We start from the raw sequence: 20,459 nt of genomic DNA, 5'->3' as shown, positions 1-20,459 counted from the left end.
ACAGGGGGCAGCTGGCCTCTGCCAGCAACCACAGTCGGGAACAAGGTGGCTCTCGCCTGCGTGGCTCGGTAAGTGGAGAGGCAGAAAGGCCAACTGAGGACAAACACCAGGCTGAGGAAATACCCCCAGAGCCTCCCAGATACATGCTGCCCTGATCACACGGGGCTTTTCCAGGACTTCCCCCAGTCACCACTGCAAGCTCCTGCCCTCTCCAGCCCTCGAGGGACTTGCCAGCCCCAGCCACCACCCACACTGATCAAACTAAAATGGCTAAAATATACCCGTACAAGACACCTATTTTTTGGCTTTGCGGAGGAAGAATCCTAACAGTAGGGGTTTTCTTCATATAAATCCTGAGGGCTGAAACATCCCCAGAAACAAACAAACTAAAAAAAAAAAATTACACAGGAGTTTGGTGACCAGAGCAGAAACAAACCCTGTCAGACAAACGCACTGTACAGTGATATCAGATTTTTGTGGTTCTTAAGGAATTAGGGTGCCTCAAAACATTACTCAGCCACTAACTCCCAACGTATAAACAGCCAAGATGATAAACACTTGCCATGTAAAGATAGCTCTCAAGCTTGCTTTTGCCGAGTAAGTTATGAACTCATACCAAAAATCAGACTATCAACCATTTTAGTTTTACATTCATCATGCACGGTAACTACATGAGAAGGGAGCCACTACTTACCCACCTGGCTCATTTTTGGGAGGTGGGGAGTGAGTGTATGGGTGAACATCTCCATGCAACACGAAAGGATTACACCGTGGAGCAAAGCAGCTCAGTTAATAGCAATTTCCCCTTACACTGAAAATTCCCTCTTAGACCTGTAACTAAACAGGTCTCCTAAGGAACAGAGAATAAAACCCACAGTTACTGCAGAAACAGGGGGGAGGAAGAAAAACACCAGAAAAGTACCAATAAACAACCTGGAACCTGCACAGTTAACGATGCAGTTCTTTTTTAATTTAGTGAGGTACTTAATGTTCAAAGAGGAAACTGCTAAAATAGCCAGATTAGTCTTCTGCATGTTTTAGTGAGCTAGCTCTGCAACCAGGCTGACTTATCAAAGCAAATCACACTCGCAAGGAAACCGTAGCATTTTAAACTTAATTTATAGATTTAAGACTGAGCTGTGCTATCCATGTATATCTGCTTCACACACAATCACAGGCCACCATGAGCATCAGAGACTCCGAATTCAGAGCACAGATGACCATCTGGTTGATGAACAATATACTGCTTTTCCTCCCCTGAAGCGGTGCTGCAGGGCTGGCAGGAGCGCAGCTTGGGCGAGGGCTGTGTTGGAGTGTGGCGGAGGAGGTTGTCAGCAGCCACTGATGATGGATATGAAGGAAGAACGGCAAGTTGGCAGCGTCCCCACCTCCCCTCCAGGATGCCCAACTATGAGGCCAAGAGGCATTTCCACAGGGCTATTCTCACCAGGAGGCCAAGCCAGCACTGCCACCGACCGCACTGAGAGGGCTGCTTGTGAAGCCAGAGGTGCTTGAGGGATAAGGAAGACGGAGCAGGAAAGGGCTGGGTGAGGACTTGCTCGCCACAAGCCTGGGGACAGAGCACACAGAGCTGCTGGGCAGGCAGGGCCAGTGTCCGAGAGAGCCAGGGCACGGGAATTGTCAGCAGTACAGCAGCAGCTCTGAAGCCACCAAGCTAAAGGCTGTATTCACACTAATACCAAAGTAAAAGAAATAAAGCAAGCAAGTAGTGAAACGAGGACTTCAAGAAGAAAAAAAATTAAAAAGCAAAAGCCAACACAGCAGAAAAAGCTGTCTGTAGAGACCTGGGATAAAAGAGGAAACAGAGCAGCCAGCGAACGGATCTGTGAAAGACAGCGGGTTTAAGGCTGGTATATCTGGTGTTGCGAAAAGCTAGAGCTGTGCAGCTCACAGTTTCATACTAAGGCCAGAGGGAGATGAGGAAGATCCTTTCAAGCCATCAACTGACTGGTTTACTCAGTTTTGCCTCACTCACGGACTGGAGGCAGCACGGAGCATCTGCTTCACGGAGCCGCCCGCCTGGCACGGAGCCGAAGCGTGCCACCGGGCTGAGAATGCACCCCAGCGCCAGCTCCGCAGCCCTGCGGTCCACCGACACCTGCGACAGGGCTCTCCTGCCACACACAGAGCCAAATGCGGCTCCTTCTCAGCATCAGCTCCCAACTACCATGTTCAGTGCAAGAGTCCAGACCCGCCCTGTTAACGCGGATACCCATGTTGTTAGGCACGTGTCATCCTCGCATGCTTCCGCACCTCCTGGATACTGTGGCACTGCATGGCAAGGTGCTCCGCTGGCCTGCAGGGCCCTCTTGGGCATTCACTCCTGCTTCTGCTACTGAAAAATTGTTTCTTTCGAGAATTTACTTGGGACAAGAGCTGAATTATCTTCCCTAGCTCCTAGGATAGCGTGGGAATGCTGCGTGCCATGCCTGCTGCTCCCCAGAGCCAACAGCTCTCTTGGCCTGGACAGGTGGTGGAGCCCCAAATCTACAGTTTTAGAGGATTTCAGCTGGCTGTGGTTCGCTTTGAATTGCTGTCTGCTCAAAGCAATGATTACAGGAGCTTTAGCTTCAGTCAAGCCCACTTTTTTCTCATTTATCTGAACATGCTGGCTTCAGGACAATTCCCTAGAAACATAGCCTCTGGACCTCCTTGTACAGTAACAGTCATGGACATGACCACAGCCATCCTCAGCTGTGCCCATCACAGCTGGGAGGGTGCCCACAGCTGTGCAGAAAGGCCCAGGAGGTGGCTGTCATCTCATCACCCCACCAGCTGCACCCTTGAGCACCACCAGCCAGAGCCTCCTGCCAGGGCCAGAGCTCTGCTCCCATCACATACACAACAAAGCGGTCCCAGCCAACAGCTCTAACTGCCATCCCAATTAAGACCCAAAACTCTGCAGGGATGTTTAGGGCTTGCTGCAGGTCCAGGAGAAGTCTGGGACCTGGGCACAAGTACCTGAAACAGCAGAGCCTCCGCCAAGATCTCTGGGCTCCACACAAACAGCAAGCCCAGAGCTGCCTTTGACTGGATGGTAACCCAGGACCCATTTCAAAGAAGGATGACTTAACCCAGCAGAGCAGAGGTTTTAAGTGGGTTCGTCCTTGTTTCTCCCTACTCTTTCTCAAGACCTCAAGGCAGAATTACTCTCAAACAGGAATTTTTCATCACGTCTGACACCCTCCCTACTGCAAGCTCTGCAATACACAAACCACATGTTAATGGAGTAAACTGGTGCGAGATGCCTTCATGGGAGTGGGACCCCAACACATCACTCCCCTGGGCAGGTAGCACGCTCTTTCCCCTGGAGCACTGCAGAAGGTCCCACAAGAGCATTTCCAACTGCAAGCTCACTCGACAGGGCACAGCATAAGCAAAACGCTTCTGAACTGGAGCAGTGGGAGAAGCATTTAAGAGAGCGAACAAAGAGGAAGAGGGGAGAAAAGAAAACAAGTAAGCCTGTGCAAAGGGACAAAAGGAAGAACCAGTGTACAGGGACAAGGAGAGGATGCAAGACAGACAAGACACACGAGGTTAAATTACCGTGCAAACGAGGAGCCAGTGGGTTGCTAGGCTTCCAAGTACAGTGTGCCTGTGCACAGATGCTATTTATGGGAACATGCCAGAATCAATAGGCAGAAGACTTTTATTCAACATCCTTATTAATGATCTGAAACAAAGGCAAATAGAATATTAATTACAACTGCAGATGATGTTAGATTTGGAGCAGCAGTGGGAGAGCTAAGAAATACAAAAGGATCCATGCAGAAACAGGGAAAGTAAGGCTCAAAAAGATCTGCCTGGATAGAAAAAGGAAAGAAATGTAGTTCAGGGAGGTGATAACTGCAGACAGGGATCTGCAATGAGGACAAGATGCTTGGGGAAACGGAAGCCTGCAAGCAAGATCACCAACAGCTCATAAAATATTCTCAGTGTGGAATATGATAAGGCAGCAAGACATCAGTGTGATTTTGAACAGCCAGGCACAGAGGTATCATCTCACTGTCAAAGAGAAGCAATGAAAACTACACCAGGCAAATAATTTAAAAATGGATGGGATGGGAGACCAACAGCATAAAACACGTGAGCCATCTTTTTCAGAACAGCTCATTATCCCCATGGTTGGACTTCCAGTAAACCTTTAGTACGCCCAGAACCAAGCTCTTCTGAAAACATTAGTGTCCAGGGGAGTGACCTCATGGAGAAATAACTGCCAGTCTGTAGCTTCTTCACAGGCACCAGGAAATCATCCTCTGCTCTAAGTGGTTGCTTAAGATGGAGCAGATCTCTCCCTCAAGAAATTTCAACTCTGTTGTATGCTGAATATCACAATTAGAACTTCTTCTGTTTCTGAAACCTGGGACGACATTAGAAACATGACATGTATTTACTATTTGTGAATCCAGCAGATTCCAGATTGCTTTTGACATTTAATCTGGTTATAAAAAAACCCCAATCAACGAAAACAAGAAGCCCAACAAGCATTGGGTTCATTCTGCGCATCTGAACAACATGCTGGCTCCTGAAAGAGAAGAGATGACTGGGCATCCTTCTTAGGTGCAGATTACAAGGAGTCACTGTGTTGAATAGCAACTATCTGCACATTACTAACGCCAAACATTGCAAACCACAATTATCTCCAAGGGATAAAACATCAGACATAAAAACAATAGCGGTGAAACAAATTCCATTGCACACTCACAATGGCGCTACTGTCAATATATAAAACACCTTTAAAATACAAATTAACGTCACACGACTGTTCCTGTGGGGTGGTGACACGCGGAGCCTGGAACCGACTCACAGCCAGTGCCTGCAGTCCCTGGCCGTGCGCAGGGGTGGTGAGGAGAGGAGGGATAGCAGGGCCGGGAGCTGGGACGGGGATCAGCCCTGGCCGGTCCCATTGCTGGCATCTCTCTCATACGTGACTAAAAACCTCACAGTCCCTTGCAGAAGCACGGGATTTGGACACTACATTGAACCACAGCAAGGTGACTACTTTGAACGCGACACGAGCCTGGAGAGCTGTCATTGTCACAGTTTGGTCTGGGTGAGCTGTACCAGACACAGATCCCACCGCAGCCCCATTTTCCAAACAGGCTTTGGGACTAGACAAGTTTCATGGACATTTGAGCTTTTTTTGCATGTTACAAAATGCAACCAAAGTTCTTCTGGTCCTGACACAGCATATCACTGACTCACTTTCAAGTCATCTTAGGTCAGCCAACATGGGGATGTACAAGCACCAGAAAGCAAGGTAGGAACTCCCAGACCACTGCTGTCTCACCAGTATCAACAATGGGAAAAAACGCACAGGGGAAGGTGCTCACCACTCCAAACACGACAGATGACATGCCTCACGAGATGAGAATGGTGGTTCACCTAGCCCCACATTTTATCCCAAAACGGGTAAGATAAGTTGCTATTCAGAGAAGACAAAAAAAATTATGAAGGGAAAAAAAAGAGGACACAGCCCAGTTACTGTTGCACTAGCAGTGTCTGTACACTGGTGGACTTGGCATTGGTACCTTGCACAGAGTACGTGAAAAGCAATTACCAAGGCTGGAGGCTCCCCAGAGTTGTTATCAGACTTGTTCTTACCAGGAGAGATACAGATCTTGGATCAAGACAGCCACCAAGGGTAAGGGTCTCATTCTGAGGACATCAGCCTCATTTACTCCTGTTCTGGTGCAAAGCCCAGCGCAGAGCTCAGAACAAGCTGCGCGAGCATTGCTCTCTCCTAGGACTGGCCACTATCACTGACAGCTATAGCCCTAACACAGATACTGGCTGCTGCTGTTCCATGGCCTCAGGCCAGCAAGCAGGGGACCCCCAGCTGGGGCTGCCAGATCCCTCTTCAGACTGCCGAGTGCCTCCTGCCTCACCACGGCATCCCCCTCGGCTGGCGCTCTGGCAGATGGAAGGGTCACAAGCCAGCACAGAAAACCAGGAGCACCAACAATGAAGCACAGACCAGAAAAACTTCCAGTGTGCTCACTGTGGTGAGAAACAAGGTGGGAAAAAAACCCTGCATACTCCAGCCACAAAAACACACCCCGTTTGAGCCTCTTGTCAGAGTCAGTTTGATTTCTGGTTGCGGCTGCCTTTCTCCCAAGCTGTGTCACAGCCTCAGCCAGCTGCTTCCCATGCAAAACCCCGCTCACAACCAACCTGCGGCGTTATTTTCTATCAGGGAGGTGTTCCTTGAGTGGTGTCTTTGGCTTCCAGTTGCTATGGTGGAAAAACCTTAGCTCTCCTACTGCCATCGTTTTGATGACAGCTTCAGAAGCATACGGCGCCCTGGGTCTGCTGGAGGTCTCACTGCTGGGTGATGACATTTCCAACACTGTTTAGCCTACAAGATCTGACACGTTCCCAGCCCCAGGTGGGAGTGCTTGAAGCTACATTTGGCAAAGGCTTATACATGTTTGCACACACACTGTGTATCTAGCAGTTCAAGGATCAGGAAGCAAGATAAAGGAGAGAACAATTTCTTAACAAGATGGGAATTCTAGTGATGTTAATGGCTGACAAGCCCATTTTTTGCTTGGGGAAGAAAAATTAACAAACACAAGGGCTGTGCTTTACCTGTAGACATCTGTTACCTCTTCAACAACTGAGCAGCTGAAAATAACTGGCCTTAAAAGCGCTGTTGCAAGATGAAAACATATTGTGACATGACACCGTTTGGTGAAAATACTCTCTCCACAGCTGGAGTAGGCAGAAAAGCCTCAAGCAAACCTCTGTGTGACAGTCTAGCAAGAAATTTTCATCTCAGCACAGGCCATTTTTTTTAATCCCCGCTATAAAGGGATACCACAACTGGACTTATTTGTATAACTAACTATTTGAGGATTAAAAATAACAGGGTTGGACATGCAACATTTGTTCCATTTCCACACCAGCATTTTACCTCTGTTTATTCAGCCAGATCAAAATTGCTGGCAAGGTAATTTTAACAACTGAACACATAAACCCCAACGTCTTCCATCAGGCTGCATAAGAAATGCAAAGAATAAGCTGGTCAAGCACAAAACGAGCACTGCGAAGCTGACTGATCACTATAAATATGTAACACTTCTGTATCTTACGGTGAGGATTTTTTCCTTTCTAAAAATTAAATTACATCTGCATATCCTGCAACTGCCTTTTCATCCTCACTTTGGGTTTTTGCTGTTATTCAGTGGCAGATTTAGGACTGATGAACCACATCAGCTAATCTGATCAAACCAGGGAAAGCACCTCCAGTAGTGCTGAGTGGTGCCTAACTCCATTCCCACTGAAATTCCACTTCAGTAGCTGCACCATGCTTTGTCTCTTGTGAACACCTCAAGAGATCCTCCACTTCACTGTGTACACTGACAGTGGCAGAAGATTCTCTCCTGATTCAACGTCAGGGCTCACACCAGAAATGCAACCAGTAATTTCACGGTGCCTGGTACCACAACATTTTTTTTGCACTATCACTAGTAACACCAAGTTTGGGGATATATTTTCTTAAAACGCCATCTGTACTCTCAGAAAAAAAAGTTTTCCTATGCCAAATGAGACCAACACTTGGTCTACCCAATCATCTCATTTAAAAATGCTGACTGATGTCATGCCGTGCATTGGTGAGAGGGCCAGGGTCAACATGCAGCACTATTAGATCTAGATTAGCTATCAAGTCTCCAGTACACATCTCTGCCTCTGTTACCCTCCAGGGCAACCTTGGAGATCTCAGCCTGCACAGTGGAGAGACATGAGGAATAGTAACACGCACTTAATCCACACCATCCTCCCCAAAACCCCTCATTTCCTGACCTGCAACTACATTTACTGAGGAGGGAGAAATTTTCCACCTTATTCCCTAAATTGCTGCCAAGAAGAAATGTTGAATTGGTGTTCTGGCCCTGGGGTCGCTGGGAAGGAAACACTTCTCTGCTAGCAGACGGAGTCGATCAGCCAACCCACTGTTTGCTGAGCCCTGCTAAAAAGGCTGGCATCAAAAGCACCTTGGGCTGGATTCAAACTAGCAACTGAGAATTAAAAAGCACCTGTGTGCAGCAGCACCGATCCCCCCAGCTGCCCACCGTACAGTGCCTGCCAGCTCTCGCGCGCCGCCGCGCATTCCCGTGAAGACCAAACGTGTGAAATCTCAGGCCAGAAGCAGGTTCATCTAAAATTAGATCTACACACTCTCTGAGCTGCTCTAAATTGAACCAAGAGAGAAAGAGATAAGAGGAAGCACATCAAAGGCAAAGGGGAAGCAGAAATTTAGAGCTGCAGAGAGTTCAGAGTCGGCCCTTTTCCTGCCTCTCCACACCGCAGTGAAGGAGCTCCAGGAGAAGCCATCTGTCACATCCTCTTGGCCCCGCCATCACCAGCTCATGCAATCCAGGCTGTCTCTGCCTAGATGCACACGCGCCTGCGTATGCATTTTCAGGAATATTCCCCAGAGCCAGCCCTTTTGGCTGAGTATACAAAAGCCTTTATTCCGGTTGGAATAGCAGAAACGTTCACATTGACAACTGCAGCCAATGTGACATAAATAAAGCCAATAGAGCAATGGAAATTGCGGCTGACAGCAAGTATTCCAGCAAATGCTAAAATTCCCCTAGGAAGCAAATACAGATTCCCTGAACTCACCAGCAACTGAAGATTGCCTTGAGATGCCAAACAGTTTACGTATATTTTTAGATCAAAAGAGAAAGCTGGAAGATGCTCTGGTTTCTCTAAAATTTTTGATGCTTATGCGTAGCCTCTCTCAGCTAAGCCGAGTCCTGTGTCATCGCAAAACCAGGGGCAGATTTCACTTCTCTCCCAGTGACCTCACTGCTGTCCTCAATCTGCATGTCGGCTAGGGCTCTGGTGGTTTTCAAGTGCTCTATAAATGCCAAGAAAGAATTAATGCCGATTTTGTCTCTTTTTTTTCAAGGACGGAGCAAAGAAATAGTGCAGTTAAGCCATTAGCACGGCACTCCAGAGCCCTGCATTCAGTGGGCAGCTTTGCCTCAAGGAAGAAGGATTAGCTATTTAGCACCCCTACCCACTGCTGGACAAAGCTTCCCCTGCGTGCAGCTGGGTACATGCCAGGGGAATGGCTTCACCCCACCGCTCACACCGTGCACGCTGGCAAGATCACCCAAAGCAGAGACACAAGGAATAGCAGCTTCTCGGCTATTAGTGACAAAGACATGGCATGCTATGTACTTGTGATTTGGACGAACCGAAAGCTTCCACCTTTTACCATCTCCAGGCACAGGAAAGAGCAGGGCTCAGCAGGGACTGCTGAGCCTCCAAGGCACGATTCCCTGGGGAGGCAGCAGCACCTCTGTCCCAGCTCCCCACCGAACAGGTTCCATCCCACAGGGCAGACCCTGCTCGGAGTCGGTGCCCTCCCAGGCCAGCCAGCGCCTGACGAAGCAGAGCTCTGATGGATTTGATTTCTCAGGACTTCAGACTCTGGAGGACACTGCCATCCCTCTGTATCACTGCATCTTGCCCAGATGCTTTTTACTCTTTCACTTGTACACTGTCAGCTCCTACACCTTTTCCTCCCCTTACCAAAACCAGAGCTCAGAAAAACCTGTTACAAAAAAAGGCCTCTCCCAGTTTTCTCTCCTTCTGGCAGTTTGAGCCTCAGAGCTGGGCTGCAAGTGCTGCACCTCTTTAAAATTAGAAGGCACAAGGCTCTTGCATCCAGCCGAGCATGTGGCGAGGCCAGTCTGCTACCACGAGCCCTCAGGTTAGAGGATGGTGCCAGGGTGAAGGACATGCTTGTCTCCAGTGCGGTGGGCTGGCTGATGCTGTCAGCTCTCCAGGGGGACTTGGATGGTGGCTGCTCAACTCCCCCAGCGACCAATTGGCTGCACCGTCCAGCCCAAAGAGCCCCAGCTCACTGCTAGGTGTCACAGCAAGCTCTGGCACAGGGAGGATGCCCACACATCAAGTCTCTGATTCCACCTACTCAGCAAGATGTTTTTCGTATTTCCCCCCTTCCCTGACTTTCCCCACCACCACCTGTGCATACACCGCATAAGGAGGCTGGTTTTCATCGGCCTGCTGAAGAGCGGCCAGGCAGGTTTCAGCCAACTCAAGCACATGAGTCTATCCCTCTGCATCAAAGGCAGGAGCCAAAAAAACAGTGGAAAACAAGGAGAGTCTTGCTCCTGCAAGGAGGTCTGGCCACACTTGCATGCTTGCCTCACTGCAGCAGAGTCCAACCGACTGCAGAGGGGGAAAGAGCAGCTCATAATGAAAATGATCATCTATGACCATCATTACAACTCACTGCTTCAGTTGACTATAAAGGTCCTGTTTTCCACACCTATAGGGAAATGCATTCTGGAAAGAAGTTACAACCTTATGGTGCTGGCCAAATAAATTAAAAGGCAACCCCCCTTTTTATACGCTCAAGCCCCTACAATTTCTGGCATTTACGTAAGACACACTGCCATTTCCAACCTGCGCTGTTACCCAACACCCGCCTCCAGTGACCCTGCCTGTAGGATCACGCAAAGAGAGCAATACAGGCACCAAGTGGGAGCCCAGGACAGCTCTCCCTCCACGCCACGTGCTGCCAGGGCCCAGAGACCCTATTTCCAGTCCTTCCCATCAGGACCTGCTTTTGCTGCTCTGCCCGAATACTCCTCTACATGAGCTGCAGCCCTTCTGCATCCCAACTCCTCCCCCTACATGTATGAAGAACGCGAAATAAGCCTCAGGAAACCTCGTCTCACCCTGGCCTCCAGCTTCTAAGCTCTCAGGTGTCCAGGAGGGCACAGCGAGCTTGTATGTCCACCGCAGCCCTGGGTGGCTGCAACTGCTGGTTAGAGCAGCACAAATCCCTTCTGGGTCCCTTCTCCCTTGCTCCTGAAATACCACCTAGGGGCCTGGGCAGAAGTTCCTTCACAGATCCAGCTGTGTGGCCATGATGGGAGACATCCTGTGAACAACTCCAGATGCAGAGGGCAAGGTAGGAGCAGCCAAACACTGCAGCCCCTTCCGCTAACACGGTAGGCATTACGGTGAGGCTGGGTTGGGGGAGGATATGAAACACCTGAAAATATGAAGTCAGGTAAAGAACAGACCCAAAGAGCCAGGCAAAGAAAGACTCCGGCCAAGAAGAGCTCCCCCATTTGCCAAAGTCAGGTTATTTTATTTTAAGCCACTCAGAACATCATCGGAGAAGCCAGTGGCCAAAAATGGGTCAAGGAAGATCCTCATTTCAATCTCCCTACAGAAATCCCCATCCTCCTGGTACTGAGGTCCCTGCGTAACAGGGATGGCATGCAGGATTCCTGACGTCAGCACGTGACAAGCAGCCATCCCCTCTCTTTCATGTCAGCCTTGCTTTACTTAGCACAGTAATTGTTAACATCTCAGCTCTCCAGCGGGGCCAGCACATCTTATTGTTAGCCTACATGGTAAAAATAAAATCTGATTGCAAGGAACCGCTTGGCTTCAATTATAACATCAGTGTTAATTACAAGTGCAACTGTAATTGCAGAGAGGGAAGGCAGAGTGGCAATGATGAGGAGTGGGCGAGCCGACATTTTCCAGCCCAGCCCTCCCAAGGGACAGGACAATGCTTTTGCCTCCTTAACAGCAGTTGCAGCAGTAGCAGACAAGGAGGTCTGCATGGCTCACGCTGCTCTGCCTGGTGGCACCTCCTGAAGAAGAGGCATCTAATCTGCTCCCAGCCCCTTGAGACTTTCTCTGATGCTGACACAACTTTGATGCGTTCCCTCCACTTGGATAAAATCCATCCCGACTCACTCACGGGAACGCCTCAGAGCCTGTACGCTGCCATCCCCACCTCCACGTGTACCAAAAGCCACAGCCACAACCTCTGTTGCCTTCCCTGAGCCTGCCTGCATCAGCTCAGCAGCTGGCAGGCCAGGGCTAGAGGCGGCATCTCATGCTTCCGCAGCCCTTGGCTGGGCTTCTGGACACTGCCAGCTCTGGGGGTGCCAACAAACCTCCCCTGCTCCCTCCTTCATGGGGCTCCTTCAGAGGGATGCTTCTCCCAACTCTACAACATCAGGGAGCAGCCTGGAAGCCAGCAACCCCTGTCAAATTCAGTAGGAGTAGACACAGGGATTTCTACTTTTGCCGGATCCGGCTCTCATCTCTGTCCTCACCACAGAGGTGAAAGGGAAGGAGCGTTTAAGGTTCTTCTGGTTTGCCTGGAGCATGGCTCAGAGCAGCCAAGGGCCCAGCAATGCTCTGTGCCAGGTGAACGTCCCTGTGTCTAAACACTAACAGCTTCACTACTCACCCACCCACTCACACTGCCAAGGACTTGTCAGGAGTGCCTTGAACCCACCTCCTGACAACCCCAGGACCAAAGGACACCCATCCGGGCCCCAGCACGCACATGCTCTGTGCCCACAGCCATGAGAATTTTTTTCTCTCCATTCCTTTATTGTGTTCACAACGACCACGTGACGTGCAGCACACAAAACAGAGGGAAACAAAACAAAGCATCACCAACGCAAGAAATTTGGGATGAAATCAAGACGGAGAACAAAAATACATACTTACAGCTGCACATCATGAAGCTCACAGACAAGACCTTAAGGAATCACCTCCAGCAATAGTTAAAACGAGAGGAATGAACACTGGGGAAGGGAAAAAATCTGATGGGCAGGAGTGTCCTCTACAGTAGAGCATCTTAAAGAGTGGGATGTGGAACAGATCCAGGACCACTCTCATGTCAGCACACTGCTAGGTGGAGGGCGTGTTGCCCAGCTTTACAGTGGACACAGAGCTCTGACTGTTCCCCGATGCAGGTGGCTAGGGGACAGCATGTTACAGCCACCCCCAGCTCCAGTGCACCCATCATTTTTAAGGAGAGAAATACTGTTTGAGAAAAGACTCTGTTCCCATCAGAGATGATGAGACTTCAGCTCTTAATGCTAAAGGGGAAGAAACAAGCCAAGAACTTTACTATTAAGAGAGGCAGCTGTAAAACACTTTCCAATGGGCCAGGGGAAGAAAAGCCAGTCCAAACCCACTCTGGAAATAAGCAGGGCTATTCGTCGGTGCTGATGTGCGTCTCAGAGATGCAATTCCCATTCTGAAGGTCTGCTTCTTCTCTGCTCATCTAGGGGACCAGCTGCTGGCTTGAACTGCTGAAAGCACAGCGGAGCTAAGGGCTGATGGACAACAAGGCTGGCCTCCTGTATGCCACAGGAACCTCCCAGAGCTGCTTATTGCTCACAGCTGGGACCGTTCTGTGAGCCAGCAGATTCCCAGGAGATCTATCCTGGGAGTAAGGTGAGGTAAGGTCCCTGCTGTTCATTAAGCTCCTCCTGCCAAGGTGGCTGCAGACACCTCTGCAGAGGTATCTAGGAAGAAAGCATTTGCTACCTGTTTCCTGACCCAAACCATTGCCTACAGAAATCACCTGAGTGTAATCACTTTGCAGGACCCAGAGGGTGCTCCTGTCAGAATGGCAGCAGGAGTGACAGTAGAGGAGTTTTAATCAGATGTCTCCATTTCACATCTGTGAAGTGGAGACAATTATTTCCACTCTCCTTTGTCCACACAGGTTTCGGAGGTAGTAAGTGGAACTTCCTCGGAGCTAGGTGTTTTTTTTATTTACAGCCACCTGTGCAGAGTTTCTGACACTGTGTAGAAATGGTCAACAACTGAAACCAGTTAACAACAAAAAAGCCAGCAGATGGCACTCAAGAATATGCAAGACTCTCGAAATGTGCAACACCAATAAAAACTTGCATCTGCAGTGCACAACAGCAACATGTGCCTCATTACATCGACAGGCTACCAGAAGGGCTGAGAAAGAGGTCATGATCTCAGCGGTGCCCTCCAGGCACCACAGTAACCCAAAGTGCTAAAACCACAGTTGCTTTAATCTCTCTTATCAAAGGGATCCAGGCAGCAGGATTTGGATCCAGACCTGTGCCTGGGAGCAGCTTGTGTTTTGGCGGGGATGCAGCTGGGCAGCACTGCCGCTCCGTCTGCGCTCTCCGACAGCCAGCATTCAAGCGCAGGAGAAAGCTGTGGGTAAGCATGGCACAGGGCCCGTCATGGCTGAATATGATCAATCTGGCATTCTCAAGAGCACTAAAACGTCTCCTAAACACTGCTAAAATAACAGCAACAAGCCTCCCCTCCTGTACAAGCATCATTAGAGCAAGGCCACCCTCCTCCGCGATCCCAGGCTCTGGCAAGGCGTATCTGCACGAACTGACATCCACTCGGCTATCGGGCAGCTCTGCCGAACACATCCAGATGATACAGAGTGTTTCTGGGCTGCCACGCCTGTCTGTGCTTGTTTTTAAAGTTGTTAGTACTAGTGATGCTTGGAAGCCTGAAATAAAAGGTTTTCAAGCAGGTAAACAGCTTAATCTTCTGTGGGGGTTTTCTATTTTCTATAAAGCAATTGGCTAATTCCAAGTGCTTCCCCACGAGCCTCCTGTGAAGGTTTAAAGCACCTTTTTCCAAACAAAATCCAAGACTCTAACGCACCACGTGACCCCTCAGAATGGAGTCTTTTAAGAAAAAGAAGCTATCATGAGCCCATCAAAAGAAACAGCAGCAGAAACATCGGCCCCTGCAGTGAAACATCCTGGTAATTTTCTCTGTACAGGAATTTCAGAGCTTTTTGCTTTGCTTTCCTGACCCAAGCAGATAACCTCACTGGGACTACAACAGGATGGAGCTGGCTAGAGAAGACTCCTGGTTATGAACAAACATTTAATGACACGTTACAAACTTGGGGGACGAGCTATGCAGAGAGTTTCCTACCAAGTGACCTGTGGAAGCAGGTGCAGCACATCCAGTCCAAAAGACACCATCAGTGAACCACAGCCGCAGCCCCAACGAGCCCCACAGACCCCTTCGCCTGCCAACATGTGGGCCTGTCCCAGCTGGCAGACCCATCACGCCATTCCCTGCTTTCTGGCCTCACCAACAGCAAGGTGCTCCCTCCCTGCTTCGGTTCCTGATGCGAATCTGCGGAGAATGGTGATCTCTCCCCTTTAAACCTCTCTGCAGGCAGGTGGCTAAGCACCAGGAGCCCAAAGCCCTGCAAAAGCCAGCGGACAGAGACCCCTGAATGGGAACGCTCACGTGCCAGCCCAGTGAACCCTGCCAAACCTGCCAGCTGTGCCCAGCAAGCCTACTGGTGAGACTGGGGGCAGACAAGACTCAAGGCACATTTCCTCAACAGTTCCCACCCCGTTCCAAGGCTGGGAACCCTGACAGGGATGCCCCAAAGCAGCAGCTGTCAGCTATGAAACAGCATGGACAGCAAAGCGCCAAGAGGAAGGAGGCACCATGTACCACAAGCTGCCTGGCTCTGGATCAGGAGGAAAAGGAGAAGGCAACCGTGTCTTCTTCACACACCTCTGCACCAAACCACAAGTCAGGCTGGCAAAGAGCAAGGCAAGAGGGCTCCCGGTGAGCACAGTCGGGCTGGCAGAGCAGGGGACATTTCAAAGGCACAACACCAGTGGGATCTGCTGGGATCCTGGACACACGGCTGTCCCCTGGACACAGCTCATGGCAGCTCAATGCCTTACACATATCATCTGCTGCCACTCAGGTCAAGGCGGCTCCCAGACCATGGAAAATTCTGACATGAGTAATTTTATTGGTTTTGTCCAGCTTGGATTGAAAACAAATGCCACGGAGGCACTGGAATGGCCCTGAAAAACTACGTTTTAAGAACCGGTTCATCTGTACATTCCTTGCAAAATAACCCAGTTCCTGGTGCCCCCTGGGCGAGGTGGCTGCATGACCCAGAATGCCGTTTGGGACCCCTTGTGCAGCCCTGGCTCCACGTGGGGTGCAAGAAGCTGCAACGTGGGCCTCCAGGTGTTAGTACGGGAGGCAATGGGAACAGGGGAGCACAGATAATCCTGAGTAAACAACCAGCCAAGCCTTCCCTTGGCAGCCTTTTTCCATTGTCTATTATGTACAGCTGGACGAGTGTCAATAAATTACCAACGGAAATGAGCTCTGCTGAGCAGGCAGTTTGGCTTGAACAGCTGTATTCTACATGGCACAGTGGCATTTCAGCTCCACAGAGCTAGCGGTGGTAAATCAGGGATTACCAACTGCCTTCAGGGGTGGGAAGGAAGAAAGCGAACCCTGCACAGAGGGAGGGAGAGCACCTGGTCTGCCCCAGCCAAAAACAACACCGAAAGTGCATGTCTCAGGGGAGGAGAAAGCGAAAAGCCAAGCAGGCGGCGGTGAGTCACGGGAAGCTGCCCACCTCCTGCCCGCCACCACCAAGCTCACACACAGCACCACCGAGCCACTCTCCACACACTTGCTCCTGCAGCTTACCCACGGGGGAGCAGGGTGGGGAGCATGGGACAAATCAATGCAAGGGCTTGCATAAGATCATTGGGAAGCTTGCCATGGCCCAGGCAAGCTTGGGAAGAAAAAGAAAACCACGGATGGGTGCGATGAGGGCTCCAGCTCCTCCATCAGCACATCTCTGTGCTACCCAACGCTACACCCTTACCTGACACCCAACTTCGCTGCACCAGCCCCTGCTCCAAAGGCTGGCTGGCAACCACTGCCCGCAGAAAGGTGGTCCCACAGCCGGTCTGCACAGGGAAGGAGATGTGGAGAACTGGGGAGAGCAAGAGACACGTCTGATGGAGACTTCTTCCTTCTGACACAACTCGACTGGTTGGCTCCTTGCAGAGTGAAGTGAGGTGCGTTTGTTAACTTAAGCAACAGCAACCCTGCTTTTCTCTACCCTGACAGAGTCTCTCAGAGGGACCTCGGACACAGATTTCCAGCGTGACAGCAAGCTACATCTGACCTATTCTGTAGAAGATCCTGTATTTTCACCTTGCCCACCACCTCTGAGGGGGGCAGACCCCACAGCAACCCCCTGTGTGAGTGCCGTGCGCAGTGTCCAGCCAGGCAGGACAGCTGGAGCCAATGCACTCACTCCCTGCCACAAAGCCCCCGTAAAAACCACCCAGCAAACCCATAAAAACTTTGTGGTCTGCCTTAGGGTGGCTGTTAAAAATAATGATGTTGAGAAACAGGAGGCTCTCATTTTCAGAAAGAAAGGCATTAAGTTGCAAAGTCGTTGAGGCCTGTTTATTATTTAGCATCTGTTTAATTTCAACTAGGAAAAAATACCTTGGAGGATGGAAGGCTGAACTGGTAATTCAATCCTTTGGCTCCAGCCTTAGCGAGTTTTGTAATTAAGACACAGTGAAATCAGAGATGATTTCAACTTGTCTTCTTGGAAAGACAGATAAAACCAAAGCCCACCTACCCACACGCGACGGGACCTAAAAGGGTTGAAATCAGACCACAGGCTGTGCGTTCTGGCCACGCAGCTCCTGCGGGCTCTCCTGGTCTCCCCAGCCATCAAGCTACAGCCAAGGTAAACTATGAAATCAGTCTGAACATGACTAGGAATAGGGAGGGGAGAGGAGTAGCGCTCACAGAAGGAAACCAAGCAAAACACAACCATCCCCCAAACCTTTTCTGGTTGTCGCAAGCAAGCCAGGTAACAGTTTGTGCAAACCAGGCTAGTCAAATGCCAGGTCCCCACCAGGGACCCAGAAACACTTTCCCAATTAAGGACTTGTCAGAGGATGGTAATTGACAGGAGGATTCACTTCCCAACTGCAAACAGCAAGGGTGGCTATTTCTATGGGTTTAAGACAGATTGAATATCAAAAGCCGAACCAGTGGAAAACAGATTTATGAATTCCCTAAACAGAAAAAATAAACCCGATTTCTTAAGCATTTGGCTGAGGTTTTTGGAGTCACCTCCACAGTACCACCAGCAGCCTAAGAACCCAAATTCCCTGCCTGTGAGTTCCTTGCAGCAGTGACCCTTCTCTCCATTATTTGCACAAAACAGTCCCGGGCCATTACATTCTCCCTTCACTCAAAAGCTCCCCAAAGCAGGTCTTCTATCCAAGAAATCGCATAAGCTGTACATAGCATTCAAGGTTTTATCCTCTTGCCCACCCACATTTATGTGATTCTACGCATAATTCTGCCCAGCGAAGGGCGATGCTGACATCCTCCACCTATTACTCTCGCAAACCATGAGAAATCTCGCACATCCTCTACCTATTCCTCTCACAAACCATGAGAAATCTCGCACGATGCTGCAGTGCTGCTATGTAGCACTTCTCCCAACATTGTTCTTTTGTGGAGAAAAAGAGGACCTCGCTGTCAGATGGAAGTAAAGGCACTGTACTTCATCTCCTCTTCCCCGAACCGAACCCTCAGCCTGTGATGGCTAGAAAGAAGCCAAGCCCAGCCAGCCGCCTCACCTCGGAAAGCACAGCTGGGCTTCATTTTCTCCTTGCCCGAGTCTTACAGCTCTTCCTCGACTTTTACATCTTCTTTAATGAGAAAACGTATCACCCTCCCCAGGAGACAAAGGACGAGGTGATTTTTCTACTCCCAGTTGGAGCAGCAAGACACGGGTGCTCATAGCGTAACACCAGGAAGCAGCAAAGGGAAGACAAACGCGTTCTCTATCAGACTTTTAAGCCGAAATACCAGCTGCCTGGCTCTTTTTTTTTTTTTTTTTTTTTTTTTTTTTTTAACTAAACAACCAGATAAATGTAACCGGAGGGAGAGTGCCTCCCGTTTCTACAGCAACCGAGGGCCGGGCGCGGCGCTGGCAATGGCTCCCCTGGAGCGGCCGGGGGGAACGGGAACAAAAGCGGCGGAGGCCGCCGGGCAGCGCGGGGGTCCCAGCGCAGGGTCCCCGCCCGCCCCACGCCAGGCAGGCGGCGGGTGAACCCACGGAGAACAAGACGCCGCTGTGCTCGCCCCCCGCCGGCCCCGGAGGGCGACCCTCCGCCGCGGGCCGGGGTCCCGGCCGCGGGGAAGCCGCCCCCGCCGCCCCCCCAACTGCGGCGCGGCGCAGCCCCCCGCCGCCCCGCACTCACCCCAGAGGAGGGTGAGGAGCTGCGCCCGCGGCACCAGGCTCAGCGCGTAGACGGCGCCCAGGTGCAGCAGCCCCATCAGCACCACGTTGCGCCAGACGATGGCCTGCCCGCAGCCCGCCGTGCCCGCCTCGCCGCTCGCCGCCCGCCGGGACACGGCCATCTCGCCGGCGGGGCGCTCGGGGCGGCGGCGGCCCCGGCGCAGCGCGGCCCCGGGGAGCGGTTAGGGGCGGCCGGGCCGCGCCGCCGCATCTGTTGCTGCTGCCGCCTCCATGGAGCTCCCGCGCCGCCGGCTGCGCCCCGCACCGCGGCGGGGGACGGGCGGGGGGCGGCCGCCAGCCCCGCATAGCGACAACCAATGGTGGCCGCGGGCCGCCCCGCCCCGCCCCCGGCAGCGGCAGCGGCGGCGCCGCCCAGGGGCCGCCTCACGGGGGGACCGGCCGGCGCGCGGGGGCCGCCGCCCCCCTCGGCACAGGGCCGCAGCTTGGTGAGGCGGGAGGCGGCGTCCCCCGAGGCCGCAGCCGCCCGCACCAAGCTACGGCCCCCGAGGCGGCTGCGACCAATGAGGCGGCTGTGCTCGATGAGAAGGCTGCCCCCTCTCCCCGAGGCGGCTCCCCGGCCGCCCCCCCTGAGGCGGCCGCCCCCCCCTGAGGCGGCCGCCCCCCCCTGAGGCGGCCGCCCCCCCCTGAGGCGGCCGCCCCCCCCTGAGGCGGCCGCCCCCCCTGAGGCGGCCGCCCCCCCTGAGGCGGCCGCCCCCCCTGAGGCGGCCGCCCCCCCTGAGGCGGCCGCCCCCCCCTGAGGCGGCCGCCCCCCCCTGAGGCGGCCGCCCCCCCTGAGGCGGCCGCCCCCCCCTGAGGCGGCCGCCCCCCCCTGAGGCGGCCGCCCCCCCCTGAGGCGGCCGCCCCCCCCTGAGGCGGCCGCCCCCCCTGAGGCGGCCGCCCCCCCTGAGGCGGCCGCCCCCCCTGAGGCGGCCGCCCCCCCTGAGGCGGCCGCCCCCCCCTGAGGCGGCCGCCCCCCCTGAGGCGGCCGCCCCCCCCTGAGGCGGCCGCCCCCCCTGAGGCGGCCGCCCCCCCTGAGGCGGCCGCCCCCCCTGAGGCGGCCGCCCCCCCTGAGGCGGCCGCCCCCCCCTGAGGCGGCCGCCCCCCCTGAGGCGGCCGCCCCTGACACGCTGCGGGCACCGCTCCTGCCGGCTGGCCGAGGGCGGGAGCAGGCAGACGCTCCCCACAGAGACCGATTTCCCAGACGTTTGGCCCTGGAAGCCAGTGGAAGCAGAGTGAGGATTCTCGGGAGGAGCAGATACTCAAGATCTAGTCCATGAAGTTTTGTCTGACTGGGAGTAACAAGGTGGGCACTGAAAACCAAAACACACACGAAGACAGCACGCCTTTCAGCAGCAGTGCGTACCTGAACAAAGACTGTGCCCTGCTGCCTGTTGACGCCATGTTTTGCTGCTTGACTGGACACCAAGCAAAAATTAATTCCAATTCAAATATATATTATACTATAAAGGAAAATAGCGTGCAATATGATAAAAGG

The 20,459-nt window shown here is 52.3% G+C and overlaps 1 protein-coding gene across 2 annotated transcripts in view; it reads right to left on the bottom strand.

Annotated features, from left to right (window-relative positions):
* SCD5 (stearoyl-CoA desaturase 5) overlaps positions 1-19,248 on the bottom strand; it is a 31,511-nt gene extending 12,263 nt beyond the window's left edge. Inside the window, exon 1 of one of the 2 annotated variants that reach the window (XM_040583531.1) lies at positions 18,927-19,248. In XM_040583531.1, the coding sequence (XP_040439465.1) occupies positions 18,927-19,086 (160 nt within the window). In that variant the 5' untranslated portion in view covers positions 19,087-19,248. Of the gene's footprint in view, positions 1-18,299; positions 18,413-18,926 lie in introns of those variants that run through there. The other variant, XM_040583539.1, reaches the window with a different exon arrangement.
* Positions 19,249-20,459: the final 1,211 nt, after the last annotated feature.

The sequence above is a fragment of the Falco naumanni genome, chromosome 1 (assembly GCF_017639655.2).
Source record: "Falco naumanni isolate bFalNau1 chromosome 1, bFalNau1.pat, whole genome shotgun sequence".
NCBI lineage: Eukaryota > Metazoa > Chordata > Aves > Falconiformes > Falconidae > Falco > Falco naumanni.
Note: the sequence above shows the minus strand (reverse complement) of the source record. Positions and strands in the feature narration are given on the sequence as shown.